Source organism: Eptatretus burgeri, chromosome 13 (genome assembly GCF_056783735.1).
Source record: "Eptatretus burgeri isolate ZD-2024b chromosome 13, Ebu_testis_v1, whole genome shotgun sequence".
Taxonomy (NCBI): domain Eukaryota; kingdom Metazoa; phylum Chordata; class Myxini; order Myxiniformes; family Myxinidae; genus Eptatretus; species Eptatretus burgeri.
Window position 1 is genome coordinate 53257552 of NC_140973.1, and position 27957 is coordinate 53285508.

Consider the following 27957-nt stretch of genomic DNA (forward strand, 5'->3'; position numbering starts at 1 on the left):
CCCCGTTGTGTGGACCTGAAGATCCCACTGTGTGGACCTGTAGACCCCGTTGTGTGGACCTGAAGACCCTGCTGCATCGCTCTGACTTTTGGCGACTCACCACACAGACCCCCACTCTGGTTCTCTGAGTTTGTGTACACATGCTTCTGCAACTTCACCAAGAAAATAATAAAAAATAGTCAAACAATTTAGAATAACAACAACAACAACAATAATAATAATAATGACAAAAGGTCAAAACAAAAACGTGCGTTCCAGTGTTTACTCGAAAAAGAATGAAAGAGAGAGAGAGAGAGGGAGAGAGAGATAGAGATAGAGAAACCATCGAGGGACATTGGCAGCGATAAGGCGCTGATTAATGGGCAGATTAAGCGCTGTTTTGTGCTGCTGCACAGCAAGGGAAATTCGCTTCATTTCCTGGGCAAACAATGAACATCGTCGTGTTATCCGAGGAGCTTCCCGTCCTCGTTCGGGACGACATTCTTTGGCGCCATTTCCTTATGGAGAGGACGAGCTGCCAAACTCGCAGATGCGCGAAAAACGTTTCCAAACGAAGTAAAAGTGCCTTTTCAGGCTGCAGGACATCGATCTAATTACCGGCATGTTGTTTCGGTCGGGAAAAGTCCTCGATCCGGGACCGCAGACTTGTCTCCAGCTCATTCATTCAATCATTCCGTTTCCACGGAGTAACTTTCCGTTTACGCAACAAACAGAAATCCTATTATTCCTCGTCAATGTAATCTCCCAATCACAATTCAGATTAAAAACATCAACCGGCAATATACCGCTACATCCCCCTCTCCCGATCGTCGATTCGTCGATCTCCCATCCAACTCCAATTCTCTCCCCAATTGATCTCTCCCCTCTAATCCCCCCTCCAACCTCCCCCCAATCGGCTCCACCCTCCACAATTGTTTTTCCCTTACAGACCCCCCCCCTACTCCAATCGTCTCCCCTCTCATCACGGTTCTATTCCTTGGCATATAGTCTATGCCCTCACCTCCTCCCCTGCCCCATCGCCGCCCAGCAGATGGGTTGGGAATAAATAGCCAGGCTGCTCCGTTTGCCGAGAGCAGATGGTCTGGGAGGATGCCTGTTCGGAACAGTGCCATGCGGAGTTTATCCACACAACACCCCCCTTCCTCAATTACCACATGCCCATTGCTCTAGTCTTGTTGTACCCACATTCCTCCCTTACTTTACCGACACTTTCCATAAGCCATACCTTCCTCTTTTTTTTTATTCACACCATCCTTTACCCACACCTTCCTTCCTTCCTTTTACCACTCCTTCCTTTATTCTTTTACCCACACTTTCCATTACCCATACCTTCCTCTTTTCTTTTATTCACACCATCCTTTACCCACTTCTTCCTTTACCCACACTTTCCTTCCTTCCTTTACCCACTCCTTCCTTTCCCCACACTTTCCTTCCTTCCTTTACCCACACCTTCCTTTATTCTTTTACCCACTCCTTCCTTTCCCCACACTTTCCTTCCTTCCTTTACACACACCTTCCTCTCTGCAACCCATCACTAATACGCACACATTTGCTCGATCAATGTTTCCGGCCGCAGTGCTCTTTTTTTTTAATTCGGCCTCGAGGGAGGGGAAGAGGGATGTCCGAGAGTGAAAACGAGAAGAATGGGGTAAGATAAATAGGCAGGATGGAAAACATCGAACTCTCAACCTTCACGCTCTCCTCTATCCTCCATTTTCAAAACCACGTCCAAACAGCAAGACCAAAGGAAATAACTGTGCCATGGAGTGAAACAACTTGTTTACTCACTGAGCCAATTACGATGTTGGGGATCTTGAGCGCCGGCTTTAGGGCAGGTCAGACTGGGCAGGTGCCGAGGGGTCTCCACAATATGGGGGCCATCACAAAACTGTTATTTAAAAGGGGAAAGGGGGGAGTTCAGTTTGTATGTTACTTTTGTATGTGCAGGCAAATAAAATTGTCATGTGATGTGTTCCAAATGATAAAAAGTTGTGTTGTGCTCAGACGTCCAAATTGTAGTCGGTGGAGAAGAGTGAGAATTATTGTCATAGGGTGACCGGTCAATCACTGCCCATGGGCCTCCGCAGTCCTAACTCCGGTGCTGGGAGGACGGGTGGGGCAGAAGGGGGGCGATTTCTGTAAATTTCAATCACAACAAAAGGTTGTTAATGTCATTGGTGCATTGTCACAGTGGACAATGTCACAGTGGACAAACCATCGTCGGCGTTGTCGTCGTGACACGGTCCATAATGCCACACTTTGTCTGTTGTTGTGTTTGCAGATTCCAGAATGTTCTTCAAAAATCCAGGACTTTACTGAACGAGCCTCTCAGATGGGGAAAAACGATGAAGACGCGAGGAAGCTGGAAAAAAACAAACAATTTGAGGAGTTATTCGGGACTTCACTAGCAATTCTTCAAGAGAATCATCTATTAGGACATCACGTTGCAAGCCACAGAGCATTGCCAAAAGCACGTCTGGGTTAGAGTCAGGTGGGGACCCACACACTGCGGCCTCATTGCCATCACCAGTATATACACCCTGTCGAGTACTTTTCTGAGGATGAGTACCATGGAAACAGTACAGTAGTAACTATCATTGTGATGACCTTTAAAAAAAAAAAAAAAAAAAAATCGTGTACATCATTGAATACTCCATTTGGATTTTAAACAAAACTGCTTTCAGTGTACCAGGCTGCTTTGCCCACATGGACCCTTCACTGCCGTTTTTGCGGTTTGGGTCGTTGGCCGTTTGAACTTGCTGCCCGTGGTCATAACCTGAACTTGTGACCCATTTCGTTGGCTACGGATTTTACTTCCTCACATGGACCGTAGCACAAAAAAAAGGAAAGAAAACATTCTTATACTGCCAGACCAAGGTCCACAACAGGTTGTTTCGTGACGGAGACCCTCAATTGGTGATCGAGACCCGTCCTTTCTCCATCGTGTTCCACTGCAATGTTATTTGTGTTTACTGTAACAAAGTTGTTTCAGTTCTTGAACAAGGACATTCATCCCCTCGCAATCCCTCTCCGCCAGCAAGAAATTCCATACAAAGCCACCATTGACCTGGTCTTTCCATCGACCTTGGTCTGGAGGCGATGGTGTTTCGTGAATGGTGGAAACCACCGTTATGAAACCGTACACTTGTTGGAGATCCTGTATATATATTTATATATATATATATATATATATATATATATATATATATATATATATATATATATATATATATATATATATATATGCAACTGCATCCATTAACTGATCTGAACAAGTCGAGGAGATCAATGTTCCCTCTGAAGCTTTTTTTTTGGTAAAACTTGATATATCGATTTGGCCACAACAATTCCACATCTGCTTCACTCATTCTCTCCATTTCCCACCCCTCGCCACAGTAGTCGGAATCGCCGGGAGGAGACCAAGCATGTATTACTGAAACATATGGTAGCATGTATACAAAGGCATTAAATAATGAGAGGAGTGAACAAATCAAGTGAAGTTGACACACTCTTGTCCGCATCCTGGAATTTCCAACCTCTCTCTCTCTCTCTGTCCATTATCGTAACGTGTGACGCAACAATAGGCGGACACGTCACAAACGCGTTTGTATTCTTGTCAAGTGTTGCTCGCCACCCTGACCCCCTCCCTCCATTTTTATCGGCGTTACGTCACTGGGAAAAGGAAAAACATTTCCAACATTGGAGTTTATAATAAATTGGTCTCAAATATTTCTTGGATTGAAATCCGATTTTATCCTTTTACCTCTGTGATGGAGAGAGCAAAGGTCCCTCCTTTCGTCGTCGTTGAAGACCCGACGCCGTACACCGCTGATCCGAATGAGGTGCACTGGATCAGTGTCTGACGACCCACAGCAAGGTTATTAATTATTATTATTGTGATTACAAGCAAGCAGTGTAAACAGGAAATACTATCACATGCTTTCCGTTAACACGAGATCGAATTAAGCGACTTTTATCTCCCTATGCAGATGCCCTCGATAGGTGATGATGATGATGATGATGATGATGATGATGACGTCACGATAAGTTATGTTATGGACAGGACTGTCATCCCTTCCTTGTGCTGGTGTGTGTCTGCGCATCAACACAAGCTGTACGCAGTGGTTCCTTTTGTTTGTATAATGAAGATTTTTATAACGCTCTCAGTGTTTGCTTTGTAAAGAGAATCCGTTTGTACCTGCAGCGACCTCCAGGAAGTCGTAGGAGCGGATGGAGTTTATTGAAGTATAGGTTTTGTTATCTCCATTACTTTATAAACTAATAAAGTATGTCGGACTGTCCGCGTGAACTCAAACCCGTTTCCACCTCTTTGTTTGTACTCACAGCCTATTTTAGTTGAATCAGGTGATGGCGAGTGTTCATCGAACCTCGATGTACCTGTTTTATAATATCGGTGTGAAAGTGTGCGTGTGTGTGTGTGTGTGTGTGTGTGTGTGTGTGTGTGTGTGTGTGTGTGTGTGTGTGTTGGGGGAGGTAGGATGGATTGGGTGTGGTGTGCTTGTTGGAGAGGGTGCGTTTATTGTGACGTTTGAACGATATAGTATGATCGCCAGCGAGACTCACAGGATGAAGGTGTTCGGTTTTTGTTCCCACGTCACATTAACAGTGGTTATGAAAGCAGTACCTGTACAGGGAGGTATCGGAGTCATTTCAAAAGCGTTATGAGTCTCTTGTTCGTCTGAGGGCTGGTAGGATATCCCAGAGGTACACACGCTCGCCTTTTAGCTGTCAAACTTGGGTTTGAATCCCGACACAGATATAAACTATCATCCTGTTGTTTCACAGGCAGGGTGATTCATCAATGTGTGTGCCGTCCCTCCGGTGGATGTTAAACTGGGTGTACCATCTGTCCACATTCATTTGTGGAAGTTAAAGACGTATGTATGCGAAGAGTAGACGAGCTATCGCAGACACCCTCAACAAATTACAAATTCCAGCCCTAACCTACAAGAGGCACTGCATCAGCGACACAGCCACGACCTCAGCGAAATGATCAATGCGACCCTTCAGCCTTGTGCTGCACATGAAAGGAGAACTTAATGGTCTTGGATGGGCTTCAAACGATGCACCACATCGCGGTTTAGAGGTATCGGAGTCATTTCGAGTTCATTTAACGAGTTTATTGTTGGTCTTGGGTGAGTTTAGTCCTTCACTGCATGATGTAGTTTTACGGCACAGTGTCGTATCATTGAAAGGGGGATTGTATTTGGTTGTTGTTTCTGTTGGTTGCTGGAAGGAACACGCAAAAGAAGGAAATCCTACTATCGATACTACAAGAGAATATGTATGTATGTATATATGTGTGTATGCATGTGTGTGTATGCGTGTGTGTGTGTGTGTGTGTGTGTGTGTGTATGTGTCGTGCATGTATGTATATGCCTGGTGTTGGCTTAATAGTTAGAGTTGTGGGCCTGGGATCCTGAGTTCAAATTCCCTTCGGCTGTTGAATTAATACCAGGTGGGGTTGATTGTGCCTGTCATCCTTCTAAGGTCAGCAAAATGAGAACCAGCTTGATGGTGTCCTGTGTTGGAGTGGCGACCTGTCCAGGATTGTGTCCAATAGCCAAGGAGACTGCTTCGGCAGCACCAACACTCTGCACAGAGTATGGTCCCAATGGATGGAGGGACATATATATGTTTTTGTGTATTTATGTATGTAGTGTGTGCATATATGTGTGTGTGTGTGTGTGTGTGTGTGTGTGTGTGTGTGTGTGTGTGTGTGTGTGTGTGTGTGTGTATATATATATATATATATATATATATATATATATATATATATATATATATATATATATATATATATATATATATATATATATATATATATATATATATATATATATATATATATATATATATATATATATATATATATATATATATATATATATATATGTGTACTCCACCGGTCAAAAGTTTTAGAACACCCCCATTTTTCAGTTTTTACTGAAATTTAAGCAGTTCAAGTCCAGTGAATAACCTGAAATGGTACAAAGCTAAGTGGTAAACTGCCAGAGGTTAAAAAAAGTTTAGGTTACCAAAAACTGAAAAATAATATAAATTTCAGAGATGTTAATAAAGGTTCTTTTCAGGGAACAAGTAATGGGTTCGGAACTGCAGCTGTTCTGCAGTAATGGAAGTAAATTAAGCCTTGAAAGTTGATGCAAACAATTCCTACAGGTGTCCCAACTTTTGTTGATTAGTTACAAACCCTCTGTCTGTATAAAAGCTGTGTTGGAGCAGACTGTGTTGCTACATCCTCTAAAGCATTATTTGGACAATATCGCACTGCAGGAAGTAGTATATTGCTATCATAATGGTGAGAAAATGACAATTAACAAAGGAAGACAGACAGACCATTATAACTCATAAAAGTGGAGGTATTTCCTTTAGAGAAATTGCAAAGAAAGCCAAGGTGTCAGTGAGTACAGTTTCCTGCACCATCAAAAGGCACTTGGAAACTGGAGGAAACTCTGACAGGAAGAGGTCTGGCAGACCCAAAGCCACAACACAATCAGAAGACAAGTTTCTGAGAGTCAACAGCTTGCGTGATAGGCGGCTCACAGGACAACAACTTCAAGCACAGCTTAACACTGGTCGAAGTAAGGAAGTCTCAGTTTCAACTGTGAAGAGAAGATTTCGAGCTGCAGGTTTGACAGGTCGAGTGGCAGTTAGAAAGCCATTGGTAAGATGGCAAAATAAGAAAAAGAAGCTTGCCTGGGCCATGAAGCACCGCCAGTGGACTACTGAAAACTGCAAGAAGGTCTTATGGACCGATGAATCAAAATTTGAAATCTTCGGTTCATCTCGCAGGGATTTTGTACGCCGTCGAGTCAGCGAAAGGATGGTTCCTCAGTGTGTGACACCAACTGTCAAACATGGAGGAGGAAGCGTGATGATCTGGGGCTCTTTTGCTGGATCCAGTCGGCAACTTGCACAGAGTGACTGGCACCCTGAACCAAAAGGGCTACCACATCATTTTGCAGCACCATGCAATACCCTCTGGTCTACGCCTAGTTGGTCAGGGGTTTATCCTACAGCAAGATAATGACCCAAAACATACCTCCAGGCTATGTTAGAACTACCTCAGAAGAAAAGAACAAGATGGGAGACTTCAAATCATGGAATGGCTGGCATAGTCTCCAGACTTACACCCCATCGAGCTGGTTTGGGATGAACTGGACAGAAGGGTGAAAGCAAAGCAACCTGCAAGTGCAACACATTTGTGGGTACTTCTGCAACAGTGTTGGGAAGAACTTTCCAAACAATATTTGATTTCCATTGTGGAAAGAATGCCACGAGTATGTTCGGCTGTTATATCTGCAAAAGCTGGATACTTTGATGATTCAAAAATTTAGATTTGATTTTGTTCAACAAAACGATTCCATGATTTTTTTTTTTTTATATGCTTTAATTTCAGAGTTCATTGAAACATTAAACTGCTTAAATTTCAGTAAAAACTGAAAAAATGGGGATTTTCTAAAACTACTGACTGGTGGAGTGTGTATGTATATATATATATATATATATATATATATATATATATATATATATATATATATATATATATATATATATATATATATATGACCGTTTTTACAGCCATTTTTCCCTGCTGTGCAGGGGTTGGCTTTTTCTTGAGGCAATGTTTTATGGCCGGATGCCCTTCCTGACACCAACCCTGGTCGCCTCTTACGACACACAGGGATATGGTACACCTATTCTAACCGGGGCATACACCGGGACCAGTACACTGGTACTCATTTCGCTGACCTTGGAAGGATGACAGGCTGAGTCAACCCCCTGGTGTTAATTCAGCAGCCAACGGGACTTGAACTCAGGACCCTGGGATCCCAAGCCACCACCCTAACCACTAAGCCAACACCAGGCTTGTATATGTATGTATGTATATATATATATATATATATATATATATATATATATATATATATATATATATATATATATATATATATATATATTGTGCAGTACATGGCAGGAGTACACAAACAACAACAACCACAACCATCACAACAGCAGTGTGACCACTCCTCATTTTCATAAATGCCAAGGTGAGCCAATGAAAAAAGCCAAGGATTCACAAGGTTTCGGAAAAGCGATGATAATAGAAAACCTATAGAAAACCAAGACGCCAAAGAGAAGAACGAATAGCCAAGATCTTGTGAAAAAAGCCAAGGAGTGGTCACACTGCACGACAGCAGCAACAACAATGTTGTTTCGTATGCAGCCTATGGCTGCTGGTTGCATCATTTCTGGAAACACAGCTATACCTTTGATGCAGTGCCCCTATTACCAGTAAGCTGGCATTCATTTTTCCAACCCCAGAAGATAACAGGCTGAGTCAACCCACCTGGCGTTATGTCAAAAGCACGACAGTGCTCAAACTCAAGCCCAAGACCCTCAGGTCTAAAGCCAACCACTTTAATCATAAGCCAACACCAGGCTCAGCAACATTATTTACATGTTATAAAATATTATGTTTTTGCGTGTTTCACTTCATGTATGTATGTACGTACGTATGTGTATGCATATGTGGATGCACGTCTGAACCTTGTAAAATCGAAAATGGCTTGATCGAACTTCATCAAATTTTCATAATATTTTGCATATGTACTCGGGGTACCCACGTTCAGGTCATAATTACCGCCCTCCTCCCTGTGAGGGTGGGGAGACGACTTGCAATTTTCGCCAGTACATATGGAATCGTGCAAGTGGGTTAACCACTGATCAGTGCCTGAAGGAGGGCGTTTTGACACCATATTTCATTCCCGGAGAGAGCATGTACGACTCGGATAAGGAAGCAAGGAAAGTTAGAGGCAGAAAAGGTAATTGTGCCCACCCAAACCGGATCATACCCACGACACCAATAACTACAGCCGAACACGCACTAATGCGTCAGATTATGATCAAACATCTGCAAAGGAGGAACAAAACAGATAAGAATGTGTAACCAGTCAACGAGAAATATCAATATTTTTTCCATAGCTTTTTGGTAGGAGAGGGGGAGATGGGGAGGGAACATGGCACACAAAGAGAATCACAAAAAAACACATCAGAGATTAAGTGGGGAGGCGGGTGGTGGGAGCTGTTCTACACAGGAGAGGAAGGTTTGGTGGAGGTTGCAAGTATGGGCTCATTGCATGTAACACACACACACACACACACACACACACACACACACACACACACACACACACACACACACACACACACAAAAATTCAACCAGACAGAAAGGCAAAATAAAAGTTGAAAATCAGAACTCTGAGGGAATAATAGACAATGTGTGGTGTAAGTGTAAGTGATGTGAGAATGAACGGTGTGATGTGCTCAGACACCCAAGCACATTGTATCATGTATGTCGTCATTTCTGGGGGCCAGGGGGTAAAGGAATCGATTAGGGACACATAAGGAGGTGCAGGGGGGGGGGGAGGACTCGGGTCTTGAGGCGCCCGAGCGCATCGTTGGCCATTTCCAGCCTGACCTGCCCATGAACATGTCAGAAAGAGGACGCCCGGGGTTAGACAAACAGCGGAGCCGAAGGACGGACGCGTCGCTCTCGGACCGACGATTTGGCGGCTCCGAGCTGAGAGTGGGACGTCAGGATAAAACGTGAGAATGGGTGCAGACTTTAAATGGACTCCAAATCAATAGCGGAATCAATAGTATATGCGGGGTGTTTTACCACACGGCAATTAGACAGAGTGCGCCAGATGATGCATTTTAAATATTTATCGGCTGTTGTGCAGAGAAGGCCACCTAGCCAAAGCGTTTCAAACTGGAGCGTCTCGCACACATTAATAATGAAAAGTTGTAACAACAGATGGAAAATATGGAAATAATCAGCTGAGTCGCGGTCACGTGACACATTTGTTTTGAATTTCAACCTCTGACTCATTTATTATTCAAAATCTTCCTTACATATACTGTGTACATATGTGCATGTAATATATATATATATATATATATATATATATATATATATATATATATATATATATATATATATATATATATATATATATATATATATATATATATATATATATATATATATATATATATATATATATATATCTCTCAAGGTGAGCGGGTGCCAATATCCTGGTGTTGGCGCAGTGGTTGGGGCAGCGGCTTGGGATCCAAAAGGTCCTCAGTTCAAGCCCCGTTCGGCCACTGAATTAATACACCAGGGGGTTGACTCAGCCTCTCATCCTTCCAAGGGCGGCGAAATGAGTACCAGTGTACTGGTCCGGTGTATACCTCGGTTAAAATAGGTGTACCATATCCCTGTGTCGTAAGAGGCGACCAGGGTTGCGTCAGGAAGGGCATCCAGCGTAAAACATGTGCCAAATCACTATGCAGATCATACGGATGATCCGCTGTGGCGACCCCAAATGGGAGCAGCCGAAAGAAGAAGAAGAAAGAAGATAAAAATATATATTCTATATACAGATATTGTGTGTGTGTGTGTGTATAGATATGTTCTATATACAGATATTGTGTGTGTGTATATATATATATATATATATATATATATATATATATATATATATATATATATATATATATATATATATATATATATATATATATATATATATATATATATATATATATATATATATATTGTTACGGCTGTGGAAATTCGCATTTCACCATAAAGGGCCCTCAGGTGAGATATCTCCATAGGTACATGTGTAGTTAGCCCAAACCCGTTGTTTCGAGGGAATTTATGTGATCCATCAGGGCTGCGACACTTTGAGTCAGTCCTTTTTCTTTCTCAATCTTTTATTTCAAACAAACAGCATCTCAACAACCACGCCATCCCCACCATAGCGCCAACCACACTACAACAATGCCACACCACCACCTTTGCGTTTACCTTCCCAACTTCATCCCACATCGCTTCTACGGCCACTCCCGCACCACCTGTGAACACTGAACGTTGGGCTGTCTCGGGCCCGTTTGGCGATTGGTGCCAAACACACCGAGCCACGAGTGCGAATGGCGGCCTTTCCGAGGGGAAAATTCAGATCAGAAACGCTTCACGCCCACTTCCCCTCCGTTCAATGGGCGAACGCGAGGTGGCTTGGCCCCGCCTCCAAGCGCGCATAGGTGAAATCCGTTGATGCAAAGATGCGGATCCAGGGAGGTTCATGCCCCTTTTTGCCCGAACAATGGTTGAACAGAGGGTGGCGTGGCCCCGCCTCCAATCGCGTTTCGATCTGCATATTTGCATATCGGCTTCTCCTGAGAGCTATAAAGGTGCGAGCGGAAGGCGACTCGCGCGCTTGAGTTGGGGGCGGAGGAGAGTGTGGAACTGGAAGGAGAGTGTGTCGTCGAGGAGTTGCTTTTGGAGACAAGGAGCGCCGCGTCGCTGGAGTTGAGTCGAGTGCGAGCGGTGGAGCTGCGGGCGGCTGGTCGGGGCAGGGGAGCTCGGGTCCGAGGCCAGGAGGACGGCAGTCGGCGACGAGGCTGCGGTGTGGGGGATCGCTCGTCTCGTCGCGGGACCCAATTCAGCCAGCCACTCCCCTCCCTCAGGGCATCAACAATTTCCCCTTCCCCCCCCCCATCCATGCTGAGCTAGTGCAAAAGGGGGCCCCGTTCCTCCCCCACACGAAACGTGGTGCCAACAAGCACGCCAGGGGCCGGGAGTCGGGGCACAGCGGCGCGGACACTTTGCGGCTTGCCCGCCAACGAGTCACGAGGACGCGGGTAAGACCTCCCCAGTCTCGCGGACCCAGCCGCTCCTCGAGGTCCCGCGCACATTTGGCCTACGGGCCTGTCTGCCTCCTTGTCTATGAGGGTGGCTTCTTTCTTTTGCTTTTGTGTAAATGTGTGTTGGCGCCGTCTGTGAAGTAAAATTGTGTAAGTGTTGCCATGTGTACGCGTTAGTCGGTTGTATTACATTTGCTTTTTGTGCATAATTGTATGGCTGCAAATATGTGCCTTCCGTGCTTGTCTGTGTGTGCGTGTGAATAAAATGCTTGCTTGTTGAACTGTTCCCGCTCTGCTTCGTCTCCTTCCTTTTCATTGACTCTCCATCCTGCATCACGTTCGGGGTTCATAGTGGGTGCAACATCCCAGTAATTAATTTGAATCGTCCAGGTCGACGATAACACCGCTCGGTTATCCCGATAGTATGGAACGGGCCGCCCAAGCGGCTCGTGTCCGGAGTCGACCTGTGGCGAGGTACAATCGCCAGGTTTACCATCCGCGTGGGTACTTAGGTAGGTCGAGTTTGGCGAACAACCCTATCCTACGCGGGTGGCTGATTGGCACGATTGTGGTGAGGTCGAAAGGCCCACCCGTGACTAGCTCCCGGCGATGGTCCGAGAGGGTCACGACAGACTTGTCCGTCTGGTGGGCGACGTACCGCGATTTGAGTTACGTGGACATTCGCACGCCGACGGGAGCGAATTCGCAACACTAGTGTCAGGAGTGGGATACAAACTCTCCCGCCTCCAAGCTAAATTAATGGGGAATGGAGCAGGGGGGTGCGAGGCGACCCCCCCCCCCGTTCCCTCCAAATTACAAGCAATTTAAATTAACCTTTACGAGAAATAAGATGGAGTCTCAAGGTGAGCGGGTGCCGGGGGTAGAAATGTATATGTGTATTAATTTAGAATCCATGGCTCAGGATGAGAACCCTGAGCAGGAAATGTTGGTTGTGCAGGAGCACAAATTCATCCAACTGAACCTCGAGCCCGAAATGGGCGCGGCGGCGGCCGCGGCGTATGACACCTCCCTCCCCTCTCCACCAAAACCCTCCCCCGATCCTTGCCGAATCGGCTCAGCCGAGTGCACTCGACAGGGCCCAGCTATTCACCATGCTGGCAAAGATGAATACGGATGCGCAACAAATGAATGTGAATATACAAAATGAAATGGATACAAACACAAATGAAATAATAAACGGAATGAAGGAAGAAATGAAAGAACTGCGGGGTGAGATACAGCAAATAGGCCGAAGCCTGCAGGCGGGCATGAAGGCAATAACAAGCAGTGAAGCGCGGACAACGGAGTGCGTAATGGCGACGCCACATGTGGGAGCGAACGAGCTGGGAGGGAGTGCAACGGCTGTCAGGCCCGCAATGAAGGCGGGTGAGGGCACAATATTTTGGGGGACGTGTTGGGCGAGAAGTGTAAAGGTGACGGAGGAAGTGACGGTGACACAGAGGGAAAACTCAGTGGGGTGACTGCGACGTGTGAGACGAGACACGAGGTGACGACGAAGTAAATGGAATTAACAGAGACACGAAGGGAGACGCAGGAAATAAAAGAAATAATAGTGGAGACAAGGGAGGTAATGGGTGAAGAGGTGACTGAGTTGGCAGAGACACGGGAGATAGAGGGTGAATTGGACGGGGTTAATGACCAGCACACACACACACGGAGGTAGTGGAGGATAATGGGGTGAGCTGGCGGACTGTTTGGGGACCCGGTGCGAGTAGCTGGATGGCTTCCTTCGGGAATGGAGGGAGACGCTATTCTGCCTTGAAGCGGATCTCGACCAGGTGGGTTCGGTCGTGCTTTGCGAGGTCGAGGGGACGGCTGCTGCGAACGGGTGCACGAGGAGCTTGGGGGGTATAGAGGCACCGGAAACCCTTGGGGTCGCACGAATCCCCAGTGTGGTGTCGAGGTGTGTGTTTACGAGTGTGGCGAAATGTGTGCTGCAACGCGCACATAGCGTGGGTGCAAGGGCGTGTGTAAGAGCGACCGGGTGGGTGACAGAGACCTCGTGTATGGATGAGACCCCAGGTGTGAGTGCGCCCCCGTGTTTGGAAGCGACCCCGCGTGCGAGTCGTGTGGTGGCAAGTATGCCAAAGTGCGTGCCTCCCAACACGCCGTGTGTGGATGAGGCACCGTGTGTGAGTGGAGCCACGTTTGCGAGGGAAATGGCACGAGTGAGTGAGCGGCCGAGTGTGAGGGAGACCATGTGTGTGAGGTAGCTGTATGTAAGGGAGATGACGGTCGGCATGCGGGAGCACGCAGCCGCGTCTCCCGGTGTGAAGGTAATGGAATGGTGTATGAGCGTTGTAACACGCAGGTGTGCGTGGGTTGAATGGAGACGACAACGGCGACAGAGGGACAAAAGCCGAGTAGCGGCCATAGCTGTTTGGGGACCGTGCCGGGTTCACCCAGCAGCGAGCGCGAGGTCCGTGCTGTGCAACACACGAGGCCCCCACGTGCTCGGCTGCGGGAGTGAAACCCGGTCCGGAAACGCCAGCGGTGGATGTTGCCGATCCTGCGGACGGACAAAAGTTTAGGCAGGATTTCGGATTTGGACCGGATGGGTTCTCCAAGCGAGCTTGTGTGTGAAGCTCCAATGGGCAGAGCACATGTGTTCGCGTGGGGAACCCCTCGAAACGCGAGGTGTGTGTGTGTTTTTTTTATGCGCCGGGTGGCGTCATGGCACATGTGGTTGGAATCCGGCAGGAGGGTGAATCCCTGCCGGATGGTACCGTCCAAGAGGGACGAGGGATGCGAACAGCTGCCATGACCTCACGCCAAAGGTGCGCGGCCTGTGAACCGCCGCGCTGGTGCGCAGGTTGCGAGTTTCCGCGCTGGTGCTGCGCGAAGAAAAAAAAATAAGCAAGCCTCGCTTTCGGGTGAACAGGATCCCTGGGCAGGGGTGGAAGACCCCCTTGTCCAGGGCACAGGATGACAACTAGTTAGGGGGAAGGGTTAGCATAGCGAGACCGGCTTCATGGGGCCTGTGGAATGGATTAGGTAGAGGGTTTTAGTTGAGATTTAGGAGGGGAAATGATTGTAGGATTTGGAGACAGTGACTGACAGTGAATGTGCAGTGGGGATGTAGCTTAGCTATGTAGTGTTAAAAGCAACGTGCTGTAGTGTAATCGACGACGTGGGAGCACGAGTTAGTTCGGGGATGTCGTGAGCAGGATGGCAGAGTTCGGCGATGTGCGAGTTGTGAGGTGTGGAAAGGAAACATGATGCAGTGAGTGAGGCCAGCGGGTCTGAGTGTATGGAGCAAATGTGAAATGCATGGTGCGATGGGTGATTGGGGGGAGGAGTGATTCCCGCCCAAGGGACCCCGGGGTCAGTGTAGAGTGAGTTAGCTGGGGTAGTCAAATTAACAAATATAGAAGTCGTTTTGTTGTTGGTGGGAAAGTAGGCTCGAAACCCGTTTGGAGGGGTGCAGGAGCCCTGTTGATGGGCTGGGAGCGTGGCTGCGAAAGGTGAGTATCGCTGAGTGGATACCCCGGGCACCGGGCTAGTCGGCCGTGGTAGGCCAAGGGCCCATGGGCGGCCGGGATAGCGTAGTGGGCACGGGTGCGCCAGCATGATGCGGGGGCCCGGGGCGCCGTTAGCCGCGTGGGCAGTGTTATAGGCGAGGGTGACCCTCGGAAAGGGGCCCGGGAAGCCAGCCTGCCACGTGAGCGTTTCGGGGAGTCGCCAGGGAGGGCACTCCCCAGTGTTTAGGGAGCTGGTAGGCTCGGAGGCAGTGTAGTGCCTGGGGGTGACATCGTAGGAGAATCGGCAGAGGGTAGTGCCTGCCAAGGGAGCCATGCGTCCCAGCCATGAGACCGTGTGAGGGCACGGAAAGAAAATTGGGGGGGGGGAGGCCCGAAATTTGAGAGGACACCAACACAGGCGACGGGAATTCTGGTTGCTAGAACCAATAGATTAAGCGAGAGGCGCTTGTTGAAAGCCCTGGGGTAGTTTAAGAGTTAATGGTTAGGCTAGATTAGGAAGTGTACCCCTCCGCACCATCCATCCCTTCACTCTCGTTGTGGGCCGCTGGACCCACTTTGGGTTAGATCGCTGAAATCTGTGGAAGCCATCCTGAGGCTTCGTTGGGCCTCGACACAGAACGCTAGCCCTCCCTCATTCCCCTCCAGGAAGGGAAAGTAGGGGTTGGGAGTAGACTAGGGGATGGTAGGTTAGCCAAACAATGACGATAAAGGGGGTTAGGGGACAAATTATAGTGGGGAAGTAAGGGTAAAACATAAAAACAACAAAAAAATAAGTTGGGGCTAAATTGGTTTTTGACAAATAAAGGAGTGGGGAGGTACAGTGACAGGCAAAGGCGATAGGTGGGAGGGAGACAGTAGGTAGGTCCGAGCCCGCCTTCTGAGTGGCCAGCACCACCGCACTCCCTCCACCAAAAGGCAAAGGCCGGCCATTTAATCGGCTGGCTGTTTGCTGCGAGGCCTGTACCGGCCGGATCGTCTGCAGCTGCTTATACAAGGCCTGTGCCGGTCGGATTGACCGCCGGCTGTGTTCGCCTGCAACGGCTTTGTTCTGCAGGCTGTGTTTGCCTGATCAACCTTTGCCATCCATGCCTGCTGCCCTCATCTACTTTTTGCCCCCGTTCTGTTTTGATTTGCCCCCCCCCTTGTTCATTGCCATGTGCGCCAGGATCGTCGTGGAAGTTGCAGGGACTGCCCTGTTGGCAGCTACAACACGGGCCTGCAGTGGCGGCCCGTGCGCCGGTTCACCGTTGACTTTTGTTTTACTCCCTGCAGAGTCCATTGATACTGGGTCATGGTTAGTGTAAATTTTGAAAGGTTAAGTTGTTCAGACGTACTGTAAATATGAGTGCGCCCCCGGCATGTCTGTCAAGCGACGGCAATTTTATTTAAGTCGTCTGAGTGAGTGGGTTTGTTTAGTTAGTTACTCAGCCCGTAGGTTATTTATTTTGGGGACACGGATACCATGAATGTCGCACTCAGGGATCCGAAGGTGAAACGTACTAGGGGAGAACTACACATGATGGCACACGAGAATTTGACGACTCGGGACGAGTCTGTAAAAAGGGGAGGGGTAGTGTTACGGCTGTGAAAATTCGCATTGCACCATAAAGGGCCCTCAGGTGAGATATCTCCATAGGTACATGTGTAGTTAGCCCAAACCCGTTGTATAGAGGGAATTTATGTGATCCATCCGGGCTGTGACGCTTTGAGTCAGTCGTTTTTCTTTCTCTATCTTTTATTTCAAACAAACTGCATCTCAACAACCACGCCATCCCCACCACAGCGCCAACCACACTACAATGATGCCACACCACCACCTTCGCCTTTACCTTCACAACTTCATCCCACATCATCGCTTCTACGGCCACTCCCGCACCACCTGTGATCACTGAACGTCGGGCTGTCTCGGGCCTGTTTGGCGATTGGTGCCAAACGCACCGAGCCGCGAGCGCGAATGGCAGCCTTTCCGAGGGGAAAATTCGGATCAGAAACGCTTCACGCCCACTTTCCTTCCATCCAATGGACCAACGCGAGACGGCTTGGCCCCGCCTCCAAGCGTGCACATGTGAAGTCCGTTTATGCAAATATGCGGATCCAGGGAGGTTCACGTACCTTTTTGCCTGACCAATGGCTGAACAGAGGGTGGCGTGGCCCCGCCACCAATCGCGTTTGTATCCGCATATCGGCTTCTCCTGAGAGCTATAAAGGTGCGAGCGGAAGGCGACTCGCGTGATTGAGTTGGGGGTGGAGGAGAGTGTGGAACTGGAAGGAGAGTGTGTCGTCGAGGAGTTGCTTTTGGAGACAAGGAGCGCCGCGTTGGTGGAGTTGAGTCGAGTGCGAGCGGTGGAGCTGCGGGCGGCTGGTCGGGGCAGGGGAGCTCGGGTCCGAGGCCGGGAGGACGGCAGTCGGCGACGAGGCTGCGGTGTGGGAGATCGCTCGTCTCGTCGCCGGACCCAATTCAGCCAGCCATTCCCCTCCCTCAGGGCATCAACAATTTCCCCTTTTCTCCCCCCCATCCACGCTGAGATAGTGCAAAAGGGGGCCCCGTTCCTCCCCCACCCCAAACGTGGTGCCAACAAGGACGCCAGGGGCCTGGAGTCGGGGCACAGCAGCGCGGACACTTTGCGGCTTGCCCGCCAACGCGTCACGAGGACGCGGGTAAAACCTCCCCGGTCTCGCGGACCTAGCCGCTCCTCTCGGTCCCACGCACATTGGCCTACGGGCCTGTTTGCCTCCTTGTCTGTGAGGGTGGCTTCTTTCTTTTGCTTTTGTGTAAATGTGTGTTGGCGCCATCTGTGAAGTAAAACTGTGTAAGTGTTGCCGTGTGTACGCGTTAGTCGGTTGTATTACATTTGCCTTTTGTGCATAATTGTATGGCTGTAAATACGTGCCTTCCATGCTTGTCTGTGTGTGCGTGTGAATAAAATGCTTGCTTGTTGAACTGTTCCCGCTCTGCTTAGTCTCCTTCCTTTTAATTGACTCTCCATCCTGCATCACGTACGGGGTTCGTAGTGGGTGCAACATCCCGGTAATTAATCTGAACCGTCCAGGTCGACGATAACACCACTCGGTTATCCCGATAGTACGGAACGGGCCGTCCAAGCGGCTCATGTCCGGAGTCGACCTGTGGCGAGGTACGATCGCCCGGTTTACCATCCGCGTGGGTACTTAGGTAGGTCGAGTTTGGCGAACAACCCTATCCTACGTGGGTGGCCGATTGTGGTGAGGTCGAAAGGTCCACCCGTGACTAGCTCCCGGAGTTGGTCCGAGAGGGTCACGACAGAATTGTCCGTCCGGTGGGCGACGTGCCGCGATTCGAGTTACGTGGCCGTTCGCACGCCAACAGGCACGAATTCGCAACAATATGTTCTATATACAGATAGTGTGTGTGTGTGTGTGTGTGTGTGTGTGTGTGTGTGTGTGTGTGTGTGTGTATATATATATATATATATATATATATATATATATATATATATATATATATATATATATATATATATATATATATATATATATATATATATGCAAGCCAGTAGGCAGACATGGGTAGTCGACTACCCAATAGAACCTGATGCGATGGGCCCGTTCGATGGAGAATGACGTGAGGATTAAGCACAAGAAAATTCATGATTCTCCCTTCAAGGGTAAATGCTGCAGATTGTTTTTTCGTTAAAATACCCCCACATTTAAAGGTTTTTCGGCCGTTGCTAGGCAACGGAGGGGTCCATAGCAACGGTTCTCACACATAACGATGACATACCATGAACCTACCATACCAGTTTCATGTATATCTGACTCATAGTCTCTGAGATATAACAAACTTCGTTTTTTATTGCTTTCAACCAGGGTTCATTCAAAGTCTATCTTCTCCAACAGTTTTCATAGGTTCCGGCTGGAAATTTTTGACAATATGGCTGAATGTACTGCCCACAGTCGCTCGTGGCCTGATTTTTGAAAAAATAAATTTTTTATGATATTTCTAAAATTTCAAAGTCCCTTTGCTGGGCAACGGTGGTGTCCATAGCAACAGTTCTCATTTGCACACAACTCGGTCATGATATGAACCTACCAACCAAGTTTCATCGAAATCGCCATTTTAAATACTGATAACAAGGGTAGAACAAATCTCAAAAAAAAAAATTGTTGGAAATATATATATATATTTTTTTTCGACTGGATCAACTACCCAATATCTATATACAGTAGACTAGGCGCAAGTCGGCAGCGTGTAACTCGTCACTTCGCCGAAGTCGGCAGCGTCAAAAAGTCCCGAATTTATCTCATGTTATGTCCCTATGAATAAAGGGTCATCCCTCTCTAAGTCGTCACTTCGTCAAAGTCGTCAGATGTTGTCCGTTCCCACGTAATGGAAACTCAAGTAAATTACCACTCCAAACTCGTCACACGGAACTGCTGCCTCGTGAGCATCCCGATTTCATGGAATCGTGATGCTCGCTCATTGGTTGACACCGCCAGTGATTGGCTATTTATAACTGCGTACACACGTTTATCGCACTGCAGGCAGGACAATGGCGACTCAGCGTAAGCTTACAACTAAAACCTACCAAGAAAAATACGACATTATCCAGTTTTGCGAGGCAACCCCACTGATGAAGAAAACAGCCATAGCTGAGAAGTTGGACATCAAATGGCAGACATTGAACGATATCTTGAAGAATAAGGGCACGATGTTTGGACAAGTGGAGAAGATCGCGAGGCCGGTGGTAAGTGTGAAACGCGTGAAATGTGTGTCCTTTGAAGATGTCGATGACGCGCTCATCATCTGGTTTCGGCAAATGTCGGCTCAGCCAAATATTTCGGTTGGTCCGTGAAATGTTGCTGCTGAAGGCACGTAAATTCGCTGCGGACCTTGGGCATGATGATGCCGAGACCTTGCCGATGCACTGGATAGACAAGATTCAAGGTGAGGTGGGAATCGGCAAGGTCAAGAAGTGCGGCGAATCAGGCAGCGTGGATTCGGCAGTGGTGCACGACTGGAAGGATGGCAAATTGAAAGACATCTTGGAAAGGTATCAGCCTCGGGACGTGTACCATGCTGATGAGACTGGGCTTTTCTGGCAGATGCTGCTGTAATGAAGACGAGAGAAGAACCTTCAGAGTTTAGGCTTTATTCCATTTGATTGAAGCCGCTTCTACGGGCACACCAGAAAATACAGACGCAGTATGGAGTACATAAGCAGTAAGGTACACACGCGCAACTAATCACCGCAAAATAAATCAGTATTATATATCAATCAGTGTTCTCACCATTCAATGAGCACCAAGTGAGCCGGCGACATACAACGGCAATGCCCCAGGGACAAAACCCCGCGGCCGAGCCGAACCTCAGCTTTATCTCTTCTGTGCTCGAGCCGGGCATCACGTGGTCACACGTCACGACCTTCCATTCACCACAGCTGCCAGAAAAGTCTCTGGGGTTCGTTGGTCAATCCCTTCATGGTGATAAGCAGGCGAAATTGTTGTCTTACAGTTGTTCATTATCTTTACTTTTGATAAACTGATTCATGAATTCCATCTTTGCTTGATCACTTTCCAACTCACCAATGAACCCCCACCTATGCCCCAAGGATTGTGTTTTCCTATTGGTACAATAGCCGGCTCTCACACATACGTGTCCAGGCCATGCGCGACTTCATCCTTCACCCCACAGTCATCATGAATGTTCGCATACGCGCAAGTCGTCACATTTCTAAGTCGTCACTTTTTTCTCGGTCCCGATGGTGACGACTTACGCCTAGTCTACTGTGCATATATATATATATATATATATATATATATATATATATATATATATATATATATATATATATATATATATATATATATATATATATATATATATATATATATATATATATATATATATATATATATATCGTTTGTGGAATATCCAGTGCAGTGTGTTCCAAAAGACCTGGACAACTTTGGTTGATAATATATTTTGTTCCACAAATTATACAACGATACCATTTGTTTTATATGAAACAGAAACTCATAGTTTTTATAGTTTCAGGTCTGATGGTTTAATCTAAAAGAAAATGGCAGCGCCACAGGAGAAAGTTCAGTGCGTTGAATGGTTCATCGGGATGAGATCCGACACGCAAGTTCATTGTAATTTCCAAGCATGGTGTTGGCTTTGTGGTTTGGGTGGCTGGCTTGAGATCTTAGGGTCTTGAATTTGAGTCCCGTTTGCCACTGAATTAACACCAGGTGGGGTTGACTCAGCTTGTCATGCTTCTGAGGTGAGTGAAATGAATACCAGTGGATTGGTATAGGGGCATAGCATCAGTGGCATAGTTGTGCCACAACAAAATGTGAGCTACCTGGCAGCCAAGCTGTCATCTGCAGGAAGAAGAAGTGTAATTTCCCAACAAGGTATGGAAGGGATCCACCATCACAGACTTGTATCAGAGAGGGGTACAAGAGGTTTAAGGAGATTGGAAGTTGTCAGAAACAAAAAAGTACCGATTGACCAAGCACAAATGCAGCAGACATTGAATGAATGTGTGAATTATTTCAACAAAGTCCCAGAAAATAAAATTTGACACACATCCAGAGGAATGGGACAATGAACCATCATTGTACACAGTCTTTTGCGTAAAAGAGTGAAGATTTATTCCAATAAAGTGCAGATTCTGCAGAAACTCAAACCATCTTCTTTAAAATTTGCAAACATTACTATCCATCCATTCCATCCATTGGGACCATACTTGTGCAGAGTGTTGGCGCTGCCGAAACAGGCTCCTTCACTATTGGTACAATCCTGGACAGGTCACCACTCCGACACAGGATACCAGCAAGCTGGCCTATTGGGCACAATCCTGGACAGTTTACCAGCAAACTGGCACTCATTTTGCAGACCTCGGAAGGATGACAGGCAGAGTCAACCCCACCTGATATTAATTCAATGGCTGAGTGGGATTTGAACTCAGGATCCTAGAATCCCAAGAATACCACCCTAACCATTAAGCCAACACCAGGCAAACATTGCCGCTCTGTAGAAAAAGGTGTAAAAACAGATCCCTGCCACGACAGATCAATCAGCCTGCTCCCAATCACCAGCAAGGTCATGCAATCCATTATCGCTTCCAACATAAAATCCTTCCTCTTCTCCAATGGCTTGATTTCTGATTATCAATTTGAATTCAGACCAGGTCACTACCCTGGACATGCTACTTCTGCTTTCCCAGCAATGGATGGAGATCCTCAATGCCAGACTTGAGATCAGAGTCATCTACCTAGACATATTGTTGCGGACCGGGTATCGGCTGTTATTGGCACCTCACAGTCAACGAGAAACGAGGCTGCCAGGTATCGGCATGACCGCGAGGTGGAGCAGTAGGGTCGACTCTACTGAACACCCGGAATAGAGATCATACCTTTCTGAAAACTCCGAGGGTACGGGTCCCTTACAGGACCGTGAATCGTCAGTAATTCCACCATGTGGGATAGATTATTTGCCAAACTTCAACATACCTAGAGACCCACGTGGTGAGCTACCGAGGGATTCACACCCTCGACGGGACTCGAACGGGATGAGTCGTTTCTGTGCTCAACCCGTGCGTAGCCCGAGCGGATGGTTACCGAGGTCCCATCGGTCCAAACGTACATTTACAGCAGCAACGGCCTTTTTAATCACCCCACACGCACCTTGCTAAACCAATGGAAGAAACACAAAAACGAGCTGATACATTTAACACATGGATATTTCGGCCTCAGTCACATTTGCTCTACAGCGAGGATAAGGCGGCCGTACGCCCTCTGAATTGACAGAAACGTGCGGGGGCCGCAGAGAAACTGAGGTGGCCTCAGGGTGGCCCTTCGCCGTTTGGCTATATTTTACAGGCTGTAGAGTCGCCGTGGAATGAAATCGCGGAGTTATAACTTTTTTTCATTTCTACGCTCGCCGTAGCAATTCGACAAGCCAAGCTATGACGTAGATGTGTTCCATGTCGACCGTGCATAGGGCGTGCGGTGGGCTTGCGTTTTCCGTGCGGCTGCCGTAAGCTCTTCTCAATGAAAAATGAATTTTCCCAACTCCCAAAAATTTACGGCGGCCGTACTATTTACACGGTCGCCGTACGGTGGCCTTGCGGTCTGTGTGACTACCTGTGGGCAACGCAAGGTTCCCCTACGCCCACCGTGGTAGTCTGCATCAACTGTGCGTCCACCGTGCACTACCGCTAAAGATCGGAGTATAGTTGTTTGCCTATATACAGTGGTGCCCCCAGAATCTGAATTGAATTCGTTCCTGGAGGCTCTTCGGATTGCAAAAAGTTCGGATTCAAAAAATATTTTCCCAATAAGAAATAATGGAAAATGAATTAATCCGTTCGTGGACCGAAAGAAAACCCACTTTCAAGACACTTTAAACTGAAATTCCCCATGTTTAAGGTAAAATAAGATGAGTAAATGACCTTCGGTGGCGGTGTATTGTATGTAAACTGGTACAATCGCCACATCCAAAGGCCCACACAGGCTCGAGCTCCGGCCTGGGTTTCGATCGCTCACGCACTCTACGAGAGTGCTGCCCCCAGGACACCTCAAACATGATGCCCCCAGAACCACAATCACTTTCATCAAACGCATCGGGCTGACGTAATCATGGATATTAAAAATTACAACCGGTTTTGCTGTGAAATTCAATCCTTGCCTGACAGTCCGTCACACCACGTGATCGGATTGCTTTTTTTGTTAATAATTAAAACACAAGATGATTAAAAAAAAATGAAGGTGAAAACACGAGGTAAGGCCTAAGTCACATTTGGCTCGGTGCCCAGAGGGTCTACAAAATGCACGGACACTCGCAATTATAAAGCGGTCGCAGTATTTCCACGGTCACACAATGTAGCAGTCACACGTTTTTATTTTTCGGGGAGCCGCACGGCGTGTTTATAAATTGTGGAGACCGAAAACGTGGGGGTGCCGTAATTTTTTGGGGGTTGGGAAAATTCATTTTTCATTAAGAAGAGCTTACGGCAGCCGCACGGAAAACGCAAGCCCACCGTACGCCCTACGTACGGTCGACGTGGAACACATCTACGTCATAGCTTGGCTTTGTTGAATTGCTACAGCGAGCGTAGAAATGAAAAAAGTTATAACTCCGCAGTTATAATTCCACGGCGCCCCTACGGCCTGTAAAATATAGCCAAACGGCGTAGGGCCACTCTAAGGCCGCCTCAGTTTCTCTGCGGTCGCCGCACGTTTCTGTCAATTCAGAGGGCGTACGGCCGCCGCCTTATCCTCGCCGTAAAGCAAATGTGACTGAGTACTTCCACCGACGAACTGAATGAACAAAGCGCGAAGATGCGGGTCGAACAGGTGGGGGAGGCACGTGAACAAACATGAACGATACGTTTTGTTCGGTTTTTAAAAATGTATTGGGTTTTTCGGGCCAAACTTTCTCGAAAAAATTGTTCTGATTCCAATTTGTTCAAACAGCTTGGCCGTTCGGATTCTGGGGGACCACGGTATATTATAGTTATAGTATATTCAGTTATATATACTGGTATATTTTATTTCAGTAAAAAAAAAGGACTGGTATATATACCCATTCGTTACCGTCCGTCTGGCCGCACGTTCGCCTTAGGCCCTCCTGCGGTTGCCTTGCGGGCACCTTGAGGTCTCCTTGCGTCTGCCTTGAAAATTATATTGCCGCCGCAGGGACGCCCTAAGGTCACCGTGCGACATCAAATCAAAGACCGTACGGCACCCCCACGTTTTCGGTCTCCACAATTTATAAACACGTTTATAAACACGCCATGCAGCGACCCGAAAAATAAAAACATATGTGACTGCTACATTGTGTGACCGTGGAAATACTGCGGCCGCCGTAGAATTGCTAGTGGCCGCAGATTTTGGAGACCCCACGGCCGCCGTGGCAAATGTGACCTTGGTCTTATTTACAATAGGTGGGGAAGGAACACATAAGAGCAGAGTTAAACCGACTAAAGCAAGGCAAATAATGTACAGCGAAAGCACTTATCCAATTCCTACTTATAGACGGGCCCACACACAGACACACACACCCAAAAAGAAAATGGACCCGATGGGTCTTCAGTCGGTAGAGCCGGCCCGGGGTACCTGCCACGCCTCGTGCGGTCACACCGACTCAAATCAGCATGGTGGGACTCGAACCCACGACCCGAAATCCCCGTCCACGACCGTCTGCAGGGCCCTCGTCAGCAACCACTCACTGGCTTTGGATGGCAGGTTGGGAAATGCCTGGACTGAGAATGTCCTCTCCCACCAGGAACGTCTCACACACGATCCTCGTTGCTTGGCAAAACGCCACGATCGCTCGAACTGGCCAACGCTCCTGCCTTGAGCACGCCGTCTCTCTCGGGCCCTCGTCCAGACCACCACGCTTCTTCCTCTTCAGGAGGGAGGGATTTCTTTTCTGCCCCTCGCCTCCTGATTGGACGGTCCGTTCTCGGATGACTCGTGGTAGCCTCCCGATTGGCCGGGGCCGAACACTCCATCTGGCTAAGGCGGAGCCAGCCTGAGGTGAAGAGCTTCCTGATTGGACAAGGGGTGGAGTCGGAGCTGAGGCGATGAGCGAAGGAGATTTGTAGGCATTGTCGGCTTCGAGATATATAAAAAAAGACCTGACTCTAAAAGAAACCCGCAGCGCACACATGACATTCCCATTAGACATGGGGGATGGGACCCTAACTAGAAACACACACTTACCGATATAACTGTTCTATAGGGACTACTGAATGTTGAGTGCAGTAAACTTCCAAATTCGTAACAATATCGTGAGCTTTCAATACGGTCTGGCATCCTGCACTGCTTCGCAAACTCTCTTCTTATGGTATCCAGGGCAATCTTCACTCATGGCTCATTGACTTCCTCTCCTGTTGCAGTCAGTGCGGGGCTCTTAATGGCTCTCTCTCATCTCTTCTTCCTGTCCAGGCTGGAGTTCCTCATTGCAGTGTTCTGGGCCCTGTGCTTTTTCTGGTTTTCATCAATGATCTCTCAGACTCTCTGGGAAATACTCTTTATCTCATTGCTGATGACTCCACCCTCTGCCAAACCATGTGTCATCCCTCTGATCAGCAGGCAGCAGCCTCTTCACTTTGTGCAGATCTGGATAAAATCACAAGCTGGTCAAACATTTGGAACATATCCTTCAATCCTGACAAATCTCACACCCTCACTCTGTCTCTCCGAAAGGACCATCTGGAAACACCCCCCCCACCCCATCTACTTTCTCAACAATCCTCTTGAAGAAGTCCTTTCATTCAAGCGTTTGGGTCTCACTATCTGCCATAATCTTTCCTGGGAAAGCCACATCTCCAAGCTGACTTCCAAAGCCAGTTGCCGACTGGGCATCCTACATTGTAGAAAGTCCTTTCTTGGCACACCTGAGCTTCTAACCACTTACAAAGCTTTTATCTGAAGCCTGATGGAGTACTGCTCACCCCTCTGGGGTGATGCTCCTACCTCTCACGTCGCTCGACTTCACTCTGTGGAAACCAAGGCATTTAGGATTATTGGTATCTCCCGTGATGAAGCTGAGTCTTTGGATCTCTCACTCTCTCACCGCAGGCAAGTCACTGGTCTTTCTGCCTTCTCCTGTCTCTTCTCTGGCCTTGCCCCCCTGCTTTGTCTGTGATCTGCACCCCCCCCTATAATTCCACAGGGTGTTCAAGGTCCACCAAAAAACCCCTTCTGGTAAAGATGCCAAAATCAATAATCACTGCTCACCTCCACTCTTTCATTCCTCTTTTTTCCCCACCTCTGGAACAAACTACCACACTCTCTTCAACCCCACTCCTCCCTCCAGGTCTTCAAAACAGCTGTTCACCACCATCTCATATGTTCCCCCATCCAAAATCATGATCTTCTCAACCCCTGTTAAGCCACCATAAACGCACTTCCTTCAAATCCCTGTTTTCCTTCCTGAAAGTCCCTGTAGTACCATCTTGTTTACCCTGTGTACTCCACCCCATCCCTCTCCCTTCCACAGATCTACTGTCTCTGTTCCCAACTGTTTTGTGCTTCCTTCTCCCACCTCTCTAGTCTCCTGCCTCGTGATATATTCTCTGTGTTAGTTCTTACACGAGCCTCGACAAGGTATACAAAAAAAAAAAGATGATGGACAGAAACACAGAGCATTTTCCTTGGAAATACTCAGTCGCATAGAGGATGATGACGATTACTTGAAAAAGGACATGCGCACAAACGAATCTTGCTTTTATGTATCGGGGAAGGTCAAGCGCCACAATGTTAGGATCTGGGTCTCTGAAAACCCACACATGGTTGTTGAACACATACGCGATAGTCCAAAGGCCAACATGTGGTGTGGCCTTCTCCATGACTGCTTGGTGGGTCCGTTTTTCTTTGTGGAGGATACAGTGACCTCAACAATTTACATGAACATGTTGGAAGTATCATTGTATCATTTGTGGTTCTAAATATATTAACAACCAAAGTTGTCCGGGTCTTTTTGGAACACCCTGTATATAAGGAATTGTGCAAAAGTCTTTGGCACCCACATTTTTTCACTATTTTGTAATTTCTCTCGTGTAAACATACATCGTGCCCAAAATATCAAACTCCATGACACTCAAAATACAGTAATAGTTTTACACAAAGATGGCAATTATCAGAGAGGAATATCCCACAAAACAGGTATTTCCAGATGTGGCATTCAAGCAACAATAC

The 27957-nt window shown here is 47.5% G+C and overlaps 1 protein-coding gene and 1 long non-coding RNA gene across 5 annotated transcripts in view; one reads left to right on the forward strand and one right to left on the reverse strand.

The window, feature by feature from the left end:
- Positions 1 to 4473, forward strand: part of LOC147014493 (dachshund homolog 1-like) — a 205315-nt gene extending 200842 nt beyond the window's left edge. The window contains exon 11 of one of the 3 annotated variants that reach the window (XM_085852486.1): positions 2282 to 4473. In XM_085852486.1, the coding sequence (XP_085708612.1) occupies positions 2282 to 2319 (38 nt within the window). In that variant the 3' untranslated portion in view covers positions 2320 to 4473. The remainder of the gene's footprint in view (positions 1 to 2281) is intronic. The other 2 variants (XM_085852485.1, XM_085852487.1) reach the window with 2 other exon arrangements.
- On the reverse strand, positions 405 to 25803 carry LOC147014495 (uncharacterized). Of its 2 annotated transcripts, none has more exons than XR_015050779.1 (3): positions 25314 to 25803; positions 2216 to 2362; positions 405 to 2101 (listed from the first exon to the last, which is right to left on the reverse strand). It is a non-coding gene; the product is annotated as an uncharacterized LOC147014495 (long non-coding RNA). The 2 variants fall into 2 exon arrangements; XR_015050778.1 differs by having other exon boundaries at positions 25369 to 25797.
- Positions 25804 to 27957: the final 2154 nt, after the last annotated feature.